The sequence below is a fragment of the Anomaloglossus baeobatrachus genome, chromosome 5, assembly GCF_048569485.1.
Source record: "Anomaloglossus baeobatrachus isolate aAnoBae1 chromosome 5, aAnoBae1.hap1, whole genome shotgun sequence".
Taxonomy (NCBI): Eukaryota; Metazoa; Chordata; class Amphibia; order Anura; family Aromobatidae; genus Anomaloglossus; species Anomaloglossus baeobatrachus.
In genome coordinates, this window is record NC_134357.1 from 60,290,723 (window position 1) to 60,309,812 (window position 19,090).

Genomic DNA, 19,090 nt, shown 5'->3' on the forward strand with positions numbered 1-19,090 from the left:
AAATGCGATGATGTCATCACGTTGCTTCACCCAGGACATGCCATTCTAAATCAACCTGCAGCCCACAGAATAGAAGGCAGTAGTGCCGGTAGACCAGAGAGACTAGTAGGCTCCATAGCAGGTAGCGCAGGAGCCAAATCCTGCAAGGAATTAAACTAATGGAAAGTTGCAAAATGACCACGTTTATAAATATACAGATTTACAGGCATTGTGATTGGGTCAGGGATGAGAGGGAGGGGTACAAATTGGTATATAAGGCCTCCTTAACGTCCGTGTCTTCGGTACGTGTTTGGTCTGCTTCCTCATGTGCCAGAGACACGGCCACACGTAGACCCATTAAAATCAATGGGTCTGCGCTCACGTGCGTGTTTTGCCATGGACCATGTGTCCGTGTGTAGGATATGTGTGCCCGTGTGCACCACACATAGACATGTCCCTTTTTCTCTGGCATCACGGGTGTCACAAGGACCGCACACGGACCGCACAGATGTGATCCATGTGACACGCACTGGAGAAAACACACGTGCCTGTGAGATAAAAATAATTTCTATACTCACCTTCTCCAGCGCTGCAGTCTCCGCCGCTGCTGTCACTTGCTTCCGACCCCCGCTCATTATGTTCATCGCATATTCACTCCACTGTGGGCTGGAAGCAGCGGGGAGTCGGCAGGACTGAGACCGCAGATCAGCACCACAGACAGCAACAGGGACAGGTGAGCAGAAAGTTCTTGTTCTCCGTGTGTTATCACGGATAACATAAACACGGCACACAGAGGGCAATATGCACCTTTGACACGTCTGTGAAAAACGTGCTTGATTTTTACGGACGTGTGAAAGAGGCCTAAGATAGTGCAGTACAGTCCCCTCCCTCTTACCCCTGGATCATGGATCAACACCCTCCCTCCCTTTCCCTGTTTTGGTATTTTGGTCCATACTCCTTTCTGGAGTATGTCATTTGTCACAGCTGGTGGGTTATTTGTGCCCTGAGAGAATCACATGCTCACTGCCTTGAGGGCCAATGACCAGGCAAGGGGAATGAAGATGTGGGTGGTGGAGGTGGGGGTGATATAAAAGATTTGGAAATATCGATTAGCAATAATAAAGCTGTGGCTATTTGCCTGCCCAACATCAGTCTGTGGAGTGATTTATTCAGTTATGGTTGGTTCATGTTAAACTCTTAGAACCACAAAGGTTAGTATTGAGGTAGCAGTTATATCAAAACACCACTACTATGACTACTCTCATAAAAATATTTTATTAAATTAAATAAATATTAAAACGGAACAGTTGTAGTGTTCTTATATCTTCAAAATCAGTTAAATCACATAGACATACATAAAAGGTGCAGGTGTCAACTACGGTTATACCCACGCCTGAGCGCGGCCTCAGACAATGGTTGTTATAGAGGAGGACAGAGTGAGTTATTACTAGGTCACTGTCAGGCTGATACTGGTTAACTGTATACTGTATCTACCTTTTTGCTAGTGGATAGATGTCCTAATTATCAAAAAACCTCTCTGTATTTGAGGTATACGTGAATCTCACTGTCCTTACCGACCTCTAGCGGGGGTAACCACCACCAGAAAAGTGATAAAGTGCATAAAACAGACCCATAGACAAACAAGTACAGAAATGCGTTAGATGTCCAGGGTTCTTATGTTAGGTATAGTTTCCCTAAAATAAATTTGCTGGATTGGTTAGGTAAGAGCCTGGAGTTCCACTTGGCTTATGGACCCCCCAGCTCTCCCGACGCGTTTCACCCCCCCTAACGCAGTATAAGGGGATCATCAGGGGATATGATATGAGTCACTTCTTAGAAAGGACACAGGGGAAAAGGGTCCTCTTATTCAGGAAATGATGCCTGTTCCCTTTTAATATATAGTATTAGTAAGAGGACTATTTCATGTCCGGGATAGTTAGGGTTGTCAGAATCTAGTCCCTGGATATGGGCGTGGTTGTATGTACTCTCGTTTAGGAGTGGGCAGGTTCTTGTGTTCACTCTGATTCTCAGGAGGAAGTATAGTCTTATCTCACAGTTCTATAGAGCGGTTTGTATACCAATCCTCTTGGCAGATAGCGAGGGCGAAATAAATTTTCTAGCGATGTTTGGGAACCGTCACATCACTCAGGATATGGAGATGACCCCTGTGAGAAAAAAGCAGCGATGTGTACAAAACGGATGAGGGAATGTACCCTGTCATAGGACTGTAATGGTGAGTAGTTCGAGATGCATATGTTTCCTTGCCTGTAAAGGAAAAATAGGTACAAGGTTCCTGGACAATGGGATAACTCCAGGTATATGTATATCCTCTAACCGGAGCTCTACCAGCAAGGACTGTGGGTCCCGAGTATAACCCTCTAGCACGCTGGGAGCTCGCACTGGTTTCCTGATACTCTGTACCGTCCTCTGTCTGTGGCTGCCGTCCAGACCGCTGAAGGAAAGTCGAAGCACTCTGGTGGTGGTCATTCCACTTGGGCTTCTCCAAATCAGGGAAGCACAGCACCCACCCTCGGTGCTCCCACCCACCACCGGTAGCAATGATAGTAAACAGATTGCAAGGCAATGAGCTACCTTCAATACACCTGTAGCAATGAATGATCGTGGACTACATGGAAAAACCTGAATTCAATGAAGTGTGTCCCCCATATGGTGTAGATCGACAGACAGAAGATAGATTGCATAGATATGGAAAATATATTCAACGACCTAGGGAGTTAAAAATGTCTCCCAGATACAAAATGTCTTCTGATAATAGAGGGTCCTTCAAATTCTGTTCTCCATATAGACGTAACAATAGCGCGGCGCGGATTATCAGTGCATGAGTCAGAGGAAGACGTAGCAATTTGCTCTTTCTCTGTGAGCATATAAATAGTTTTCAAGACGTGTATTAGGTTTAGGTGATGCCGTGAAAGGAACATTTATGATTTCACACTCACCGGTAGTTTGCTGACAGCATGAAAAAAACCCACAAATTGTCCCATTGTTAAAGTTTTAATACATATGATCTCCAGAGCAGTAGCTGAAGCATTAATAATATCCAGCGCTCAAGGACATATTTGCATTTTCCTACATTTTAAAGCTCAAAAACACTTTTTTTTTAAATCATATTTCTGCTGAGACAGGTTCTTTTTTTTCTAGAACGTGCACTCTGATCAACCTAAATGAACAGGGACATATTAACCCTTTAATAGCATATAAATCTGTGATGCACCATTATTGGGGGCGTTATTTTATCCCATATTCTAGGGCACCATTAATGACTGTGAACTACCTTGAATGTTGAAATCAACCTCTTTATGACCAAAGAACAAGGACGTAATCATTAACACCTCTTTTGACTTAAACCACAAGGGGTGACCATATTGACCTCTTCATTACTCTAGACCGCTAGGGTTGTGATAATAAAACCCCTTCTAGACTACATAGTGTGTTAGAATTAATCCCTTCAATACTATAGGCTACCATGAATGTGACCATTAACTTGGGTTCTGCTGTTCTGCACCTCAGGGGCTCTGCCAATGTGACATGGCACCCACAAACCATGACAGCAATACCTGCATTATGTATGGCGCTCCTTGCCTTCTGAGCTGTAACTCCCGAATTTCCGCACTGTCCCGCTTTCTTTCCATGGCGGGGACGCTGACATACTCACTACCGTTGTCGGACGACCTGCTCACCCTGCTCCTTCTACCATCTCTGGTCTCCACGCTCCTGGTAATGTTCTCAGGGCACAAGCATGTACGTTCCCCACCTCTTAAAGAGACAGTGCCCAATCAGAAAGTGTTCTCCAGCCTATGGCTAGGGGGCACTGGATATTTAAGGCACCTTATCCTGTAGGGAGGTGCCTGAGCAATTAGGTTCCTGGTTAGTCTGATCCCTTCAGTACTGCAGTCTGCTGTCTGCCTATTGTCTTAATTCCTGGACTCGTTTTTTTCTCTTCACATTCACCAACCTGTTCTGCCAGTCCATCTCCTGTACCTGTACCTGTCCTGCCTGTCTACTCCCTCTCCAGTTCTTGAACCTAACTTGTCTGTCCATGTACCCAAACCCTATCTCCCTGTCTTCAGTACCAACCCATAAGCTTGTGTCCTTAACATACTCCTTTCTGTCAGTCTCCACTGCCTAGTCCGTCCAGCCTGCCTTCCGTACCTTCATAGATGACGTTTGTGTCAGCTGCTGCAGCAGCAGGGACTGCCCTGGAGTGGTACTTGGTGTCTACTAGCAGCCAAGTCCATTCTTACCATCAGAGGATCTGGTGAAAACTCGGTAGGCACTTAGTTATGCCCCTCCTGGGTAACTCCGGTCAGTCGCACTGTGCGTCGACACCTGCTAGCATAACATGAGCTTTGCACTGTAAAAGTAGTTTCCAATTGCATGTAAGATAATTGCGCACTCAGAAGAAATTGCACAAGCTGTGCAGTCCATTTTTTTTTCCTATTAGCGATTATAAAAACTAAAAACTTGGGGATAATTCATTTTAGTGGTAAAAATGTATTTTTTTTTTTTTTTTAATGCCACCAAATAGTATAAAATTCTGTGAGGCACATGTGGTGTCAAAATGCTCACTGCACCAAAAAAATTACTTCATTGAGGGGTGTGGTTTGTAAAATGGGGTCACTTATGGGGGGGCTCTGCTTTTCTACAATCCCAGGGGTGTGACATGGAACCTTTTAAATCATTACAGCAAAATCTTAACTGCAATATGATGCTTCTTCTCTTCTGAGCTTGGCACTGTGCTTGAAAAGTAGTTTTCGACCACATATGGGGTATTGGCGAACTCAGGAGAAATTATGAAACAAATCGTATCATTCATTTTCTCCTATTACCTTTTTGAAAATTAAAAACCTGGGGCGAAAGCAACATTGTACTGGAAAAAATGGGAATTTTTCATTTACTCAGCCCAATGTTATACAAATGTGTGAATCGACTGAGGGTGAAAAATGCTCACTACATCTCCCAAGATAAATTCCTCAAGAGGTGTGGCTTCCAAAATGGGGTCACTTGTTGGGGTTTCTGCTGTTTTGCCATGTCAGGAGCTCTTCAAATGTGACATAGAAAAGAAAAGAGCACACAGCGCAATATGATCTTATCCAACATTTGATTGTGGGGGAGAAGCAGGGATATGCTCACCTTATGGTGTTGTGTGAGACACAACTGTGAAACGTATATACCAGCCGCTGCAGAATCCACAATTTTGCTTATAAATAAATCAAGGGAAGTGGATTTAATCTTCTCTGTTGATTCCAAATAAAGATCCAGGAGAAGGTTAAATGAAAGTAGTTTATTATCAACGCATTTCAAAGTTATCACTACTCTACTCATATTTGGAGGTTCGAACCTCGATCACCGTTATTCCATTTGTTCTTTTGCTCTCTTGACTAGAATCCACTTGCATTTACTCTGCAAACCTAATCCTATTTAAACTGAACTTGTCAGGTGCAATATGCACCCAGAACCACAAGCAGTTCTGGGTGCATATTGTTAATCCCTGCCTAACTTTCCCAGCCTATAGTAGCATAGATAAAGGGATCCCAACTTTCTAAAGATCCCATATGATATGCTAATGAGCTCAGGGACTAGTCACAAGGGCATTAGTTCCCTTGGCTAGTCGGCCCCCTTAGCATGTAAGCACACCCCTGTGATATGCTAAGGGGGCCAACTAGCCAAGAGAACTAACGACCTTGCAACTAGTCCCTGCGCTCATTAGTATATCATATAGGATCTTTAAAAATACTTTTTCCAAAGATCCCTTTATCTATGCTATTATAGGTTAGGACATTAGGCAGGGATCAGCAATATGCACCCAGAACTGCTCGTGTTTCTGGGTGCATATTGCACCTGACAGATTCCCTTTAAGACCATATACAGTACCTCAGCGCACTGGCTAAAAACTGCCAATGTAAGACCAGATGCAATTTCTGCATCCATACCTTATAGACTTTCTGCTTAATTTTTATGATTTTTTTTTTCTCCCTTCTCTATTTTTAATCCTTGGTGGCAATGTCTTGCACAGATCTTCCCAATCTAGAAATAGCTCTATCTTTTGGTGGATTTTAAAGGATATACCACGCAACTTTATAGGATCGAATGCAACAATTTAATTAGCACTCGTATAACAAAAAAAGATATATATTTCTTAATCCTTTTTCTTATTTGTTTCTTTTGTAATGAATAATAACAAATTTTATTTTAAGTGTTTTATATCGAATGTGGATAATTATGTCATCACATAACAAATGCCACCATCCTAATTTCCTATTTTTGAATTTCTCATACAACGAAAATAAGCTCTAGTATCATTTTTCAAGATTTTGGGACTAAAGGCCGCTTTACACGCTGCGATATCGTGACCGATATCGCTAGCGTGGGTACCCGCCCCCATCGGTTGTGCGACACGGGCAAATCTCTGCCCGTGTCGCACAACATCGCCTGGACCTGTCACACTACTTACCTTCCCTGCGACATCGCTGTGACCGGCGAACCGCCTCCTTTCTAAGGGGGCGGTTCATTCAGCGTCACAGCAACGTCACAGCAGCGTCACTGAACCGCCGCCCAATAGAAGCGGAGGGGCGGAAATGAGCGGTACGAACATCCCGCCCACCTCCTTCCTTCCGCATTGTGGCCGGGAGGCAGGTAAGGAGAGCTTCCTCGTTCCTGCGGTGTCACACGGAGCGATGTGTGCTGCTGCAGGAACGAGGAACAACTTCGTTACTGCTGCAGTGACGATATTTGAGAATGGACCCCCATATCACCGATGAACGATTTTGCACGTTTTTGCGACAATGCAAAATCGCTCATAGGTGTCACACGCAACGGCATCGCTACAGCGGCCGGATGTGTGTCACAAAATCCGTGACCCCAACGAGATCGCTGTAGCGATCTCGTAGCGTGTAAAGCCCCCTTAAGCTTGAAATATAGGCCCTACTCAAAATAAGCCCTAGTTATAGTTCAGTAGTGTTCATACAGTTTATAATTTATTCAAGCCTATATATCATTTGTGAATCAATCTTTGTTACATGTTTTTTGGTAGCTGCCTGAACACTTTTTGATATTTGTTCCTGAATACCGGTAGATTTCTGTACATGGAAAAAGGAAATGGGATCTCAAGAAATTTATGATGGAATTCAAGAGACTTTTGATGATGTTCCAGAATATGATATTTGAATAAATGTTGATTTTTTTTTTTCTTTTTGCTCAAGAATAGATGTAAATTTTTGTTTATGGAAAAAAAAAGACATCCCCTGAAAATAAGCCCTAACCCATCTTTGAGACCAAAAATAATATAAGACCCTGTCTTATTTTTGGGTAAACATTGCATATTTAAACTGCACATAAGGAGGTTGTTGTTGTTTTTTATGAGGTTGTCCTGAAGAAGGAGTCAGATTGTCTTTAAGACACACAAATAATAAACCACTTTCATTTAACATTGTCCTGGATCGTCATTTGGCAGATTACGGTAAATTGGATTCCCTTGGTTTATTTTAATCTTGACAGGGTGTCTACAATTTATTCCAGCCAAAATGGTGCGCCAAAATTCAAATAGTGATCTTTCACTTCAGAACCCTGCTGTGCACTCACAAGTAGTTTTTCACCATTTATGGGGTATCGGTGTACGCAGGAGAGATTGCACAACAAATTAAAGGGTCCATGTTCTTCTGTTACCCTTATAAAAATTAAAAACAATGTATTTGGATAACTGAGGTCCAAAAAGCATATGTACGTCAACCAAAGTGTGACATCCCCCAAGGGAAGATAAGAAGAGATGAGTGAATCCAAGGTCCAGTGTGCATACCAAGCACAGACTTTACAAAACAAACAGATTTCGGGTGCTTTACATATGCAAACCACTTGCACGAGCATTGCTTTGTTCGGCTACACTTGCTCAGTCCAGTGCAAGCGACTTGCAGTGCTTGAACGGCTCACACTGGAGGTAAAAAATGGATAAATCCCACTCACCCATTCCCGGAAGTGATCTATTTACAGTATGGCTGGCTGCATGTGGACAGAAACCCGAATTGCCCAATTGGTAACTTCCATTGGGATTCAGGTCAAGTCCGGGTCCCAATCCAAACTTTATCTAAAGTCTGGCTGAACCCACCGAATTTTCATGGGTCCACTTATCTCTAAAGATAAGATAGGAGACGCCAGGTCATGTAACAGTTGTGTTGCAGTTACTAAATATAAAAAGGCCTGGTCGGACCTAGAAGGGAGGAGTTGGCACCAAAACCCTGTTCCAGGAAGATCATGCCCTAAGCTAAGTAGACCCTGAGCTGTGCCAGTAGAAGCTCGTGATCAGTGCCAGTAGAAGCCCGTGATCAGCATCACTAAAAGTCCATGATCAGCGCCAGTAGAAACCCTTGATTAAAGCCAGTAGAAGCCCATGATCAGCATCATTAGAAGCCCATGATCAGCATCATTAGAAGCCCATGATCAGTGCCAGTAGAAGCCCTTGATCAGCGTCAGTAGAAGCCCTTGATCAGTGTCAGTAGAAGCCCTTGATTAGCTCCAGTAGAAGCCCATGATTAGCGCCAGTAGAAGCCCATAATCAGCGCCAGTAGAAGCCCATGATCAGCGCCAGTAGAAGCCCATGATCAGCACCAGTAGAAACCCGGGATCAGCATCAGTGGATGTCCGTAATCAAAGCCAATGAAAGCCCATGACCTGCGCCAGTAAAAGTACCTTAGTAAGACTAGACTATGCCGGCCAAGGTTCAGTGCCCCAACTTTGTGGTCAAGCCCAGACTACGCTGTTCAAGATCCAGATCTGGGCCATTGCTTCTTGCACAAGATACATTATTTAGTGGGGACTGAGGTAGCGCTTCAGAGCACAAAGGCAGCCAGCCGATAAAGCGTATGCAAAGTTTCCCCATCTTGGACTTGCGGCCTAGTGAGTAGTGTCTTCGACCTTGATAGGGCAGGTGCACTGTTTAGCATTGTTGATAAGTAGACTACAGTAATGAATAGCGTGACACTGAGGCTATGTGCGCACAGTGCGTTTTTCGCGGCATTTTTGCGTGTTTTTCGGGTGCGTTTTTGCCCTCAAAACTGCAGGACTTTGCTTCCCCAGCAAAGTCTATGAGTTTTCATTTTTGCTGTCCGCACACATCTGTTTTTTTTACCTGCGTTTTTGAGTTAAAAAAAAAAATGGACATGTCAATTCTTTCCTGCGTTTTTCTGCGTTTTCCCCCCATGCAATGCATTGGAAAAACGCAGCAAAACGCAGAGATCAAAAACGCAGCAAAACGCAGCCAAAAACGCATCAAATCGTGGCAAAAACGCATGCGTTTTTTGGTGCGTTTTTCGACACAGGTGCGTTTTTGTGCGTTTTTAGCGGCCAGAAACGCACAAAAACGCAGCGTCAAAAAGACGCAGTGTGCGAACCTAGCCTGACTGTTCCCTGCTAGAGTGATGTCGAGTATGATAAGTTTGATCACTGCTAGTGATAAGATAATACCGTGTGAATAATACCATGATTGTATTCCAGATATCTGTGTTGCAGATTTATCCTATATGAAGTCCTCTGATTTACCACTCTTACTTGTGTCATATCATTATCTCTCATAATCCTTAATTGGTATTAGGTTAAATTGGTGGTTCACCCATATTCATTATTGGCCAAAACGATATTATGTTGAGAAACAAGGTTTCTCTCAAATACCTTGTGTTGTCAATAATGCCTGTGAGTGGTGCTATTGCAGTCCGCTCTTCCCCATCGCCTGGACTCTGTGACCTCGGGGATCCGGTGATGTCACGTCAACTTCCTGCTCACCTCACATCACCTTGGCCAGTCACAGTCTCTGTGAGTCACTGGGCTATGGGCAGAGTTTCACCGCTCGTCACAGCGCAGCATCTCCCTGCTCTCTCCTCCTCCGCTGCAGAGCGTGCAGCAGGAGGGTTGCTGGGCTTTGTTGAGTGGTGAAACGCCGCCCACAGCCCAGTCACTCACGGAGACTGGCGCCAGCCGCGATGATGTGAGGTGAGGAGGAAGTTGACGTGACATCACCGGATCCCGAGGTCACGGAGCCTGGGGGTCAGGCAATGGGGAAGAGCGGACTGCAAAAGCGCCGCCCACCGGCAAAATAGGCAACACAAGGTATTTGAGAGAAACCTTGCTTCTCAACATAATATCCTTGTGGCAAATAATAAATATGGGTGAACCACTTCTTTAATAAAACCGTTGTTGGTTCAGTCACTGCTGCCTCCTCATTGTCCACATCGTTGCATCCAACCTCCTGCTTTACATATAAGAAAAGGATGAATTCAAAATAAACCTTTTATTTCATATCCAGGGTTGTAAGATTAAAATTGAAGTTAAACGTGTATTGCAGATTTGCTTGATCTACGCTTAGTAGAGACAATAACTGGTTAAATCTTCCATTGTCTCTGGTATTATGAGCACAGCTTGTAATTCCTCTATATCCAAACAAAGTGTAAACTATTTTTATAATTAAGTCTGCGTTCCTGTTATGTGCCCACACTTAATCTGTCTCTGTTTTCATCTGCAGCACCATCCGAATCAGCAGAAAAGGATGGCATATGCTACTTAATTTCTGTTTCCACACTGCGCTCACTTTTGCTGTGTTTGCTGGAGGAATCAATCGAACAGGCTATCCCATAATATGCCAGTCTGTAAGTAATGCTCGCGGCTTTGTCTATCAGAATTGTTGAATCGCAGACTAAATGTTGTTTTGGAGTAAACATTCTGCGCACTCTGTTCATGCATTGCTGATTTTGGGAAAAAAAAACAAAAACAAAGTTCTGAACAGGCTTACGACAGCCTTACGGAGATAAACGGCGGCAGAATCAGGTACTTATTCTGATCTGCCGTTTATAAATGGCAGGCAGAAATAAGTGAATCGCGCCCTCCAGCGTCAGAAAGTCTCCGGGGTTTCAGCTACCAGGAGTAGCTGAGACCCTGGAGATCATGATTCGGGCCCGTTTTTCCGGTTCCCGCTCACGTGATGACCGGTATACATCGTATACCGATCATCAGGTTACAGTAAATGACAGCGCCGGTAAAAAATGATTTATCTCCCATCTGGCATGATCAAACATGTCAGATCGGAGATAAATCTCTTCCCCGGTCTCCTCCCGGTCCTAGGGTGTCGCCAAAGTGCCCCCCCGATCCCCAACCCCCTCCCGAAAATCCAAGATGGCGGCGCGCACCGGCGAGCACAGCAGCGCGCCGCCCGCGATCACCCTTTTTCTCTGGTTTGTGTCGCATGTGCCATAACACATGCGACAGAAACCTGCTCCCTAGACCCTGCCAGGTCACCCCCTATCCACCCCCCGGTGTTCCCCGGTGTCCCCAGTACCTTTTCCAGCCTTCATCCCCCGCGATCCCTCCTCCTTCACAGCAGACGCCGGTCAGTGCGGTCACATGTGCAGAGCAGCTGAGCTCAGCTTCCTGTGTTCAGAGAGCTGCAATGGCTGCTGCTGCTCGGCACTTTGCAGCTGTGACCCGGGGAGGGTGGGTGCAGATTCTTTGCACCCACTCTCCTCAAATGGAGGATCTGCACTCCTAGAAAATGGGGGATACGTTCCCTAAACGTGCCCCCATATTCTAGAAGGTCCAGAGTCGATGTGGGACGTCCAAAATGGATTACAGGGACCCGATCTTTTTTTTTTCTTTTCTTTTCAATAAATTGGTGAACTAGGGAATGTTTTGGGGAGTGTTTTTTCAAATAATTTTTTTTTTGTTGTTAATTTTTTTTTTAATTACTTTCAATTAGTTATGTCAGGTATCTGATAGACGCCATGACATAACTAATTGCTGGGCTTGATGCCAGGTGACATCACACATCTGGTATCAACCCCATTTATTCAAATGGTGCTCCTTCCATTCCAAGCCCTCCAATTTATCCAAACAGAGGTTTTTGGCCACATGTGGGGTATCCTTGTGCTCACAAGGAATTGGGTACAACCTGTGGGGTCCACGGTTTGTTGTTGCCTCTTGAAAAAGGGAGAAATGTGATGTTAAATCAACATTTTTGTGAAAAAAATGAAAATATTCAATATGGCAACCTAAGCTTATCAAATTCTGTGAAGTATTCGTGGATTCAAAATGCTCAATATACACCTAGATAAAAGCCTTGAGGTGTCTTGTTTCCAGAATGGGGTCACTTGTGGGGGACCGCCACTGTTTAGGCACCTTAGGGGCTTTCCAAATGTGACATAGCGTCCGCTAATTATTCCAGCCAATTGTTCAGTCAAATGGCACTTTTTCCCCTCCGAGCCCTGCTGTGCACCCAAACAGTTGATTTCCACCACACATAAGGTATCAGCATACTCAGGAGAAATTGCACAATAAATTTTATGCTGATTTTTTTCCTTTTACTCTTGTTAAAAAAAAGCTATCTGGTTGAAGTAACAATTTTGTGGTAAAAATGTATTTTTTTTATTTTCACAGCTCAACATTATAAACTTCTGTGAAGCACCTGGGGGTTCAGGGTACTCACCAAACATCTAGATAAATTCCATGAGGGGTCTATTTTCCAATATGGGGTCACTTGTGGTGTTTTTTTTGCTGTTTACGTACCTTAGGGGTCCTCCAAATGCGACATGGTGCTCACAATCTTTTTCAGACAAATTTCCTTTCCAAAATTCAAATATTACTCTTTTCGTTCCAAGCCCTCCCATTTGTCCAAACAAAGGTTTCAGAACACATGTGAGGTATCACTGCGCTCATAAAAAAGTGGGTAACAATCGTTTGGGTCAAAATTTTAGAATTACCTCTTGAAAAAGGGAGAAAATTGATGCTAGAGCAACATTTTTGAGAAAAAAATGTCAATTTTCAATATGACAACGTAACGTTAACAAAATCTGTGAAGTACCTGTGGGTCCAAAATGCTCACTATACCCCTAGATAGAAGCCTTAAGGGGTCTAGTTTCCAAAATGGGGTCACTTGAGGGGGGTTTCTGCTGTTTAGGTACCTTAGGGGATCTGTAAATGCAACATGGTGCCCGCAATCTATTTCAGCCAAATTTGCTTTCCAAAATTCAAATATTGCTCCTTTCGTTCCAAGCTCTCCCATTTGCCCAAACAAAGGTTTCTGACCACATGTGGGGTATTGGCGCGTTCATAAGAAAGTGGGTAACAAAGTGTGAGGTCCAATTTTTGGTGTTATCTCTTGAAAAAGTAAGAAAATTAGTGCTAAAGCAACATTTTTAGGTAAAATGTTAATTTTTATTTTTTTTCATTCCACATTATTTTAGTTCCTGTGAAGCACCTGAAGGGTTAATAAACTTCTTTGATGTGACTTTGAGTACCTTGAGGGGTGCAGATTTTAGAGTGGGGTCACTTTTGGGTATTTTCTGTCACTTAAGCCTCTCAAAGTCACTTCAAATGTGATGTGGTCCCTAAAAAAATGGTTTTATAAATTTTGTTGAAAAAATGTGAAATTGCTGATGAACTTTGAACCCTTCTAACTTCCTAACCCCAAAAAATTTTGTTTCAAAAATTGCACTGATCTAAAGTAGATAAGTGGGAAATGTTATTTATTAACTATTTTGTGTGACATAACTCTCCGGTTTATGGGCATAAAAATTAAAAGTTTGAAAATTGCAAAATTTAAAATTTTTTGGTCAAATTTCAGATTTTTCACAAATAAAATAAAAAAATATCATCCTAAATTTACCTCTAACATGAAGCCCAATATGTCACGAAAAAACAATCTTAGAATCTCCGGGATACATTGAAGCGTTCCAGAGTTATAGCCTTATAAAGGGACACTGGTCAAAATTACAAAAAATAGCCTGGGCATTAAGTACAAAACTGGCTTCGTCATTAAGGGGTTAAATTCATAGGAATATAGTGGAACTTCCGGATTCCTAAGTATCTAAAGAGTGGGGATTTAAAAAAAAAAAAAACTGTCCTGGTGTCATATTTTAAGGGAACCTGTCACCAGATTTGGCGGCTATAAGCTGAGGCCACCACCAGTGAGCCCTTATATACGGCATTCCAGAATACTGTATATAAGTGCCCAGGCTGCACTGTACAACGTTATATAACACTTTTATCATACTCACCTATTGGGGCGGTCCAATGGGTGTCGCTGCTTTCCAGTCTGGCGCCTCCTCTATCCGATACGGCACCTCCTCTCTGCTATGATCGCCATCCTCTTTTTTTCTGAGGCCCATGTGCATGATGCGTCCTACATCATGCACACTAGCCGGCATTGAAGTCCTGCGCAGGCGCACTTTGATGATCTCAGGACAAATCAAAGTGTTGTAGTGCGCATGTGCAGGCGGTTTTTAACCTTTCCATGCACTTGCGCATTACAGTGCTTTGATCTGCCCTCAGCAGGGCAGATGAAACTGTGCCTGCGCAGGATCATAATGCCATTCTGGGCTGGATAGAAGGAGGACAGCGATCACATCATAGAGGAGGCGCCGGACCGAGAGCCGCGACATCCATCAAAAAGGACCGCCCCCTACATGAATATTATAAAACTGTTTTTTACGTTATACAGTGTGACCTGGGTTCTTATATACAGTATTCTGGAATGCTGTATATAAGAGCTCAGTGGTGGTGGCCGCAGCTTATAGTCACCAAATCTGTTGAAAAGTTCCCTTTAAGACAATACATCAAAACGCGTGGGTCATCTGTTCATGTGTAGATTAGTCTTGATATTAGATGAAGTTGGTGTTTTAAGTTTTCAAATAAATATGAAGTTTTACTTATATTGCTACTTCGCTGGATTTCCTATGCTTTTAAAGTATGTCCTTAAACCAAAACCAGAGTAAAAACACATTCTTGCAGCTCTCATCAACCACAAAAATAAAGCTAAAACTGCTTTTGTTGCACAAAATAGTATAACATGTCCAGAAACCATCCAGATTCTCATGCTCTGTACTTCTCTATACACTTTTTTAAGTGAGCAATCCTTCTTTAGCAGTCAGTCAGCATTATAGATGCTGGAACATCCTCATCCTAATTTCCCAGCATCCATTGCCCCTTGAATTTTACAATGACTTGCTTCTCCTGAATTGAAAGCCAGCTTCTCTATTATAGCAGACACCCCTGAGGAAGAGATTCAGACTACATGGCATATGTTCCATAAGAAAAGCGAAACGTACGTTGGGGTCATTATCATTTGGAATAGGTGTACGGTAGGGCTGTGTTCTATGACAGTTTGGATGTGGTCCACATTAAATTTGCAATATCAGTACTTTATGTAGGAATATAGTAAAGAGTGATTTTGAGAACAGGACCATGTAACAGCCCTTTTACGTGACCATATGTTTATGCTTCTATGCAAGTCATATGTATTCACAACTGTACAGCAATTTTCTGTTCTATTTTATATAAATTCTTGATATGTGTACGTACCACTTGGATATATTTAAAAAATTATTCCACAAATAAATTTACCTTAGCTTGTTATACTCCTAGTTCAGTTTTTTAGGGGTTTTTTTAATAAGTGAAGCCAGTTGGGGAATCTTTGAAAGGACCTAATAATATTTATCGACAATAGAGTATGACTGTGTATTCTATTAGCAATACTGGTGAGCAAAATCATATTTTCTGTAATGTTTTAGCAGCAAAGAACTAATCCACTTATTTTGCGTATTATATTAGAATAATATTATATATATATATTAACAGAAAAAAAATGTTCCATTTGTAAACCTGTGCAGGAAATCATAAAAAGGCTCCTCTCCCTCCAGATGGCACGGCCTGCAACACTAGGATAGACTATGGCACTGATATATATTTCGTTTTTGATTGTAATTTAGAAGCTATTCCATTTTTATGGCTAGAGTGCATTCATGAGTATCCAGAACTATATGCGAAAATAAATTTCTTTTCAGGCCAGTGAGCGCTCACAGCTCTTGTTATTAGCTGCATATATTACTATTTTGGTTTGTGAGTTCTCCAGTCACGGCCATGTCTTCACTGCTAATTGAAAAATGGGTTTGAAATTTTAATATTTGCTGAATTAGGAAGAGCAGGATTAGCTTCTTAGAGTGGGAGCAAAATGGTTTATCTTAAGTAGAAGCTACATCAATGGTAGATATATATCATTCCGAGTTCTTGGAGTGAACCACTATTTAGCTTATATGCATTTTGCAGACAACATTTGAGGCTTATATAGGAGTAGTAATAGATAAATAGATATGGAATACAGATACAACAGATATGATAGATCAATAGATGGATCTGTGGCGCCCTGGACAAGCCAGGGGCCACAGAGAATAACACCTGCACACCCCACACTCCCGGTCAGGCACACCGAAGTCAGACACAAAATCCTTGTTGCCTTCCTCCAGGGGCTGATGTTCACACCAGGGGGTGGGCCAGGTGGTAGGCCCCGCCCACCGAGGAGTTCACAGTCCTGGAGGCGGGAAAAGAAGTCAGTTAAGCTAGGGAAGTGAAAGTGGAAGGAGGGAAGTAGTGAAGGAGCAGACTGAAGTTGGTCCGGGTGTGTGGCCCGGACAGATCAGCAAGGTTGGCAGACGCTGGTGACCGTCTGCAGGAGTGGCCTATCGGAGTTACCGTAAGGACCATTGACGGGCGGTGGCCCGGCGGCACCGGACCGGTACGCGAAGAGAAGCCAGCACCATCTGGCAGGGGCTTACGGACCCCGGCAAGGCTAGGAGTCGCCGTGAATTTGCCGAATTCGTTAGTGAAGGGAAACTCCTGGGTTTCCCAACAGCCAAGTCCCGACAGAAGGCAAAAGTCCAACCAGGAGAGGGAAACACCGCCACCGCCAAGGCAACCATTTCTCAGGGCCAGAGCCTGCGGGCAAAAAGGGGCTCCTCCAGCCCATATCCAAGCTGGGGAGCGGGTTACTGGTGGGAACCCATCGGAACCATCTACCGTACTTGGGTGCAGGGAAAGGCAGTCACCATCAACCTGCCGGGAGAAACAACACCGCAGCCGTCTGTGGGACCCGTCCATCCAGCCGTGTGTTTTACCGAGAACTGTGTCCTCATCATTGGCTGAGTGAGTACCACCGTGCCGTGCGGCACAGCGCTGCCCCCGCGACCCTGCACCTCACCAGGCCCCGCAACCCGCCTGCCATCCATCCCTACCCCATCATCAGGCCCCGGGACAACCAACCCCCCTACCCACGGAGGGGAGAACTAACATCCAGGCTGCTCCCTGTCATCGCTCCCGGGATCCCCGTCCAGAGCAGCGGTGGTGTCACCATTATCACCACAACCGTGGGTGGCATCACGGACAATAAATCCCCACAATCAATCCCCTTTTCACTCACGGGCGAGGAGCGCCACTCGAGTCCCTGGGATCCGGCCCACCGCTCGAGCCACCACCGAGCAGCGGCAGCCGCAGCAACAGCGGCCGGACCCGAGCAGTGGGAGAGCGCAGCGTCCCCTCCTCCGTCCGCGACAGATCAATTGATAGCTATGATAGATACTGTATCTGCAGTGTCTGCCTGCTCAGATTTAGGGTTCAGTCATTATCAGAAGCGCTAGTGTGGCGCCCTGGACTAGCCAGGTCGTCGCAGGTACTACAATGCAACACCCCCACCCCGAGATAGGCACATCAGTCAGACACAAAATCCTTGTTGCCTCCCTCCAGGGGCTGACGTCCACACCAGGTGGGGTGGAGCCAGGCAGTTGGCCCCGCCCACTGAGGAGTTCACAGTCCTGGAGGCGGGAAAAGGAAGTCAGTTGAGATGAGTTAGGGAAGGGAAAGAGTGAACTAAAGTGGTAGTAGAGGAGCAAACTGACTGTGTCCGGGTACGTGGCCCGGGCACCAAGAGCAAGGTTGGCAGACGGTGGTGGCCGTCTGCAGGAGAGGCAGATCAACACGGAACCGTAGGACCGGGGACGGGCGGTGGTCCGCCGGTACCGAACCGGGGAGCGAAGTGAAGCCAGCACAAACCGGCAGGGCCCCGACCAGGCTTGGAGTCGCCATTAAACAGGTCAAATCCGTTAGTGACCGGAACCTCAGGGGTTTCCAAACAGCCAAGGCCCGATTGAAGGCAACCGTCCAAACAGCAAAAGGGAAATACAGCTACCGCCACAGCTAGAGCTCCCAGGGACAGAGCCTGCGGGCAAAAGGGCTCCTCCGGCACATATCCACGCTGGGGAGCGGGTTACCGGTGGGAAGCCATCGGGACCGAAGATACACAAGAGGTGCAGGGAAAGGCAGCCACCACCAACCGTCCGGGAGCAACCACAGCAGCCGACTGCTGGAGTTAGTACTACTGTGCCGTCCGGCACCGAGCTGCGCAGTCCAAGCGCCCCCTGCACCTTGCCAACCCTGCCTCCCCGTCACCTCACCGGGCCCCGGGACCACCAACCCCTACCCACGGAGGGGGAAACAACATCCCAGCTGCTCCCTACCATCGCTCCCGGGATCCCTGTCACCAGCAGCTATAGTGTCCAGCCTTACCACAACCCGTGGGTGGCGTCACGGACCAAATCCCCAAACCAAACTACTTGCCTTTCACTCACGGGCGAGGAGCGCCGCTCGAGTCCCCGGATCCGGCCCACCGCTCGAGCCACCGAGCAGCAGCAGCAGCGCCGGACCCGAGCGTGGTGAGTGCAGCGCCCTCCCAACCCCGCGACACTAGCTCTGGAGGTCTGCTACCTCCATACACAGCATTGGAAGAGATGGAAGAAAAGGGTTAATCTGAGCTGCCAGAAGATCACTGAAGATCATTCTGATTTTATTGTTCACCAGACTATGTAAGGGGAATATATTAAAAGCAGAAACTGTTGTGTGAATACTGACATGAAAAATCCAATAGCTATATGTAAGAATGAAAATATGAAAAAATGGAACCTGCATTACTGCCATGAACATATGAATAAAGAGAAATTTAGCTACTGAATTGATCAATGCAACAGAGCCCCAACACTACGCCAAAGTATTTCTCTACGTTGGGGTCCCTAGCTTGTGTGTGTCCTCTCATGCAGTTAAAAAACTTACCGTGTATGGGAAGCTGAGACCCAGGCTATATATACGTATCATGTGGACTGGCAATAGGTGTGGTGGGGCCGGGTTCACAAACGAAAGACTACAAATCAATCAAGAAATAACATCTGGAACACCAATTCTGAGTCTGAACTGGGATTTGTAGTCTTTTGTTTGTGAACCCGGCCCCACCCACACCTAT

At 44.9% G+C, this 19,090-nt stretch overlaps 1 protein-coding gene across 4 annotated transcripts in view; it reads left to right on the plus strand.

Moving 5' to 3' along the window:
* The window catches only part of ADGRA1 (adhesion G protein-coupled receptor A1), a 1,087,584-nt gene that overhangs the window by 909,129 nt on the left and 159,365 nt on the right, over positions 1 to 19,090 (plus strand). For all 4 annotated transcript variants that reach the window (XM_075348547.1, XM_075348548.1, XM_075348549.1 and 1 more), the window contains one exon: positions 10,505 to 10,628. In XM_075348547.1, coding sequence (XP_075204662.1) covers positions 10,505 to 10,628 — 124 coding nt within the window. The remainder of the gene's footprint in view (positions 1 to 10,504; positions 10,629 to 19,090) is intronic.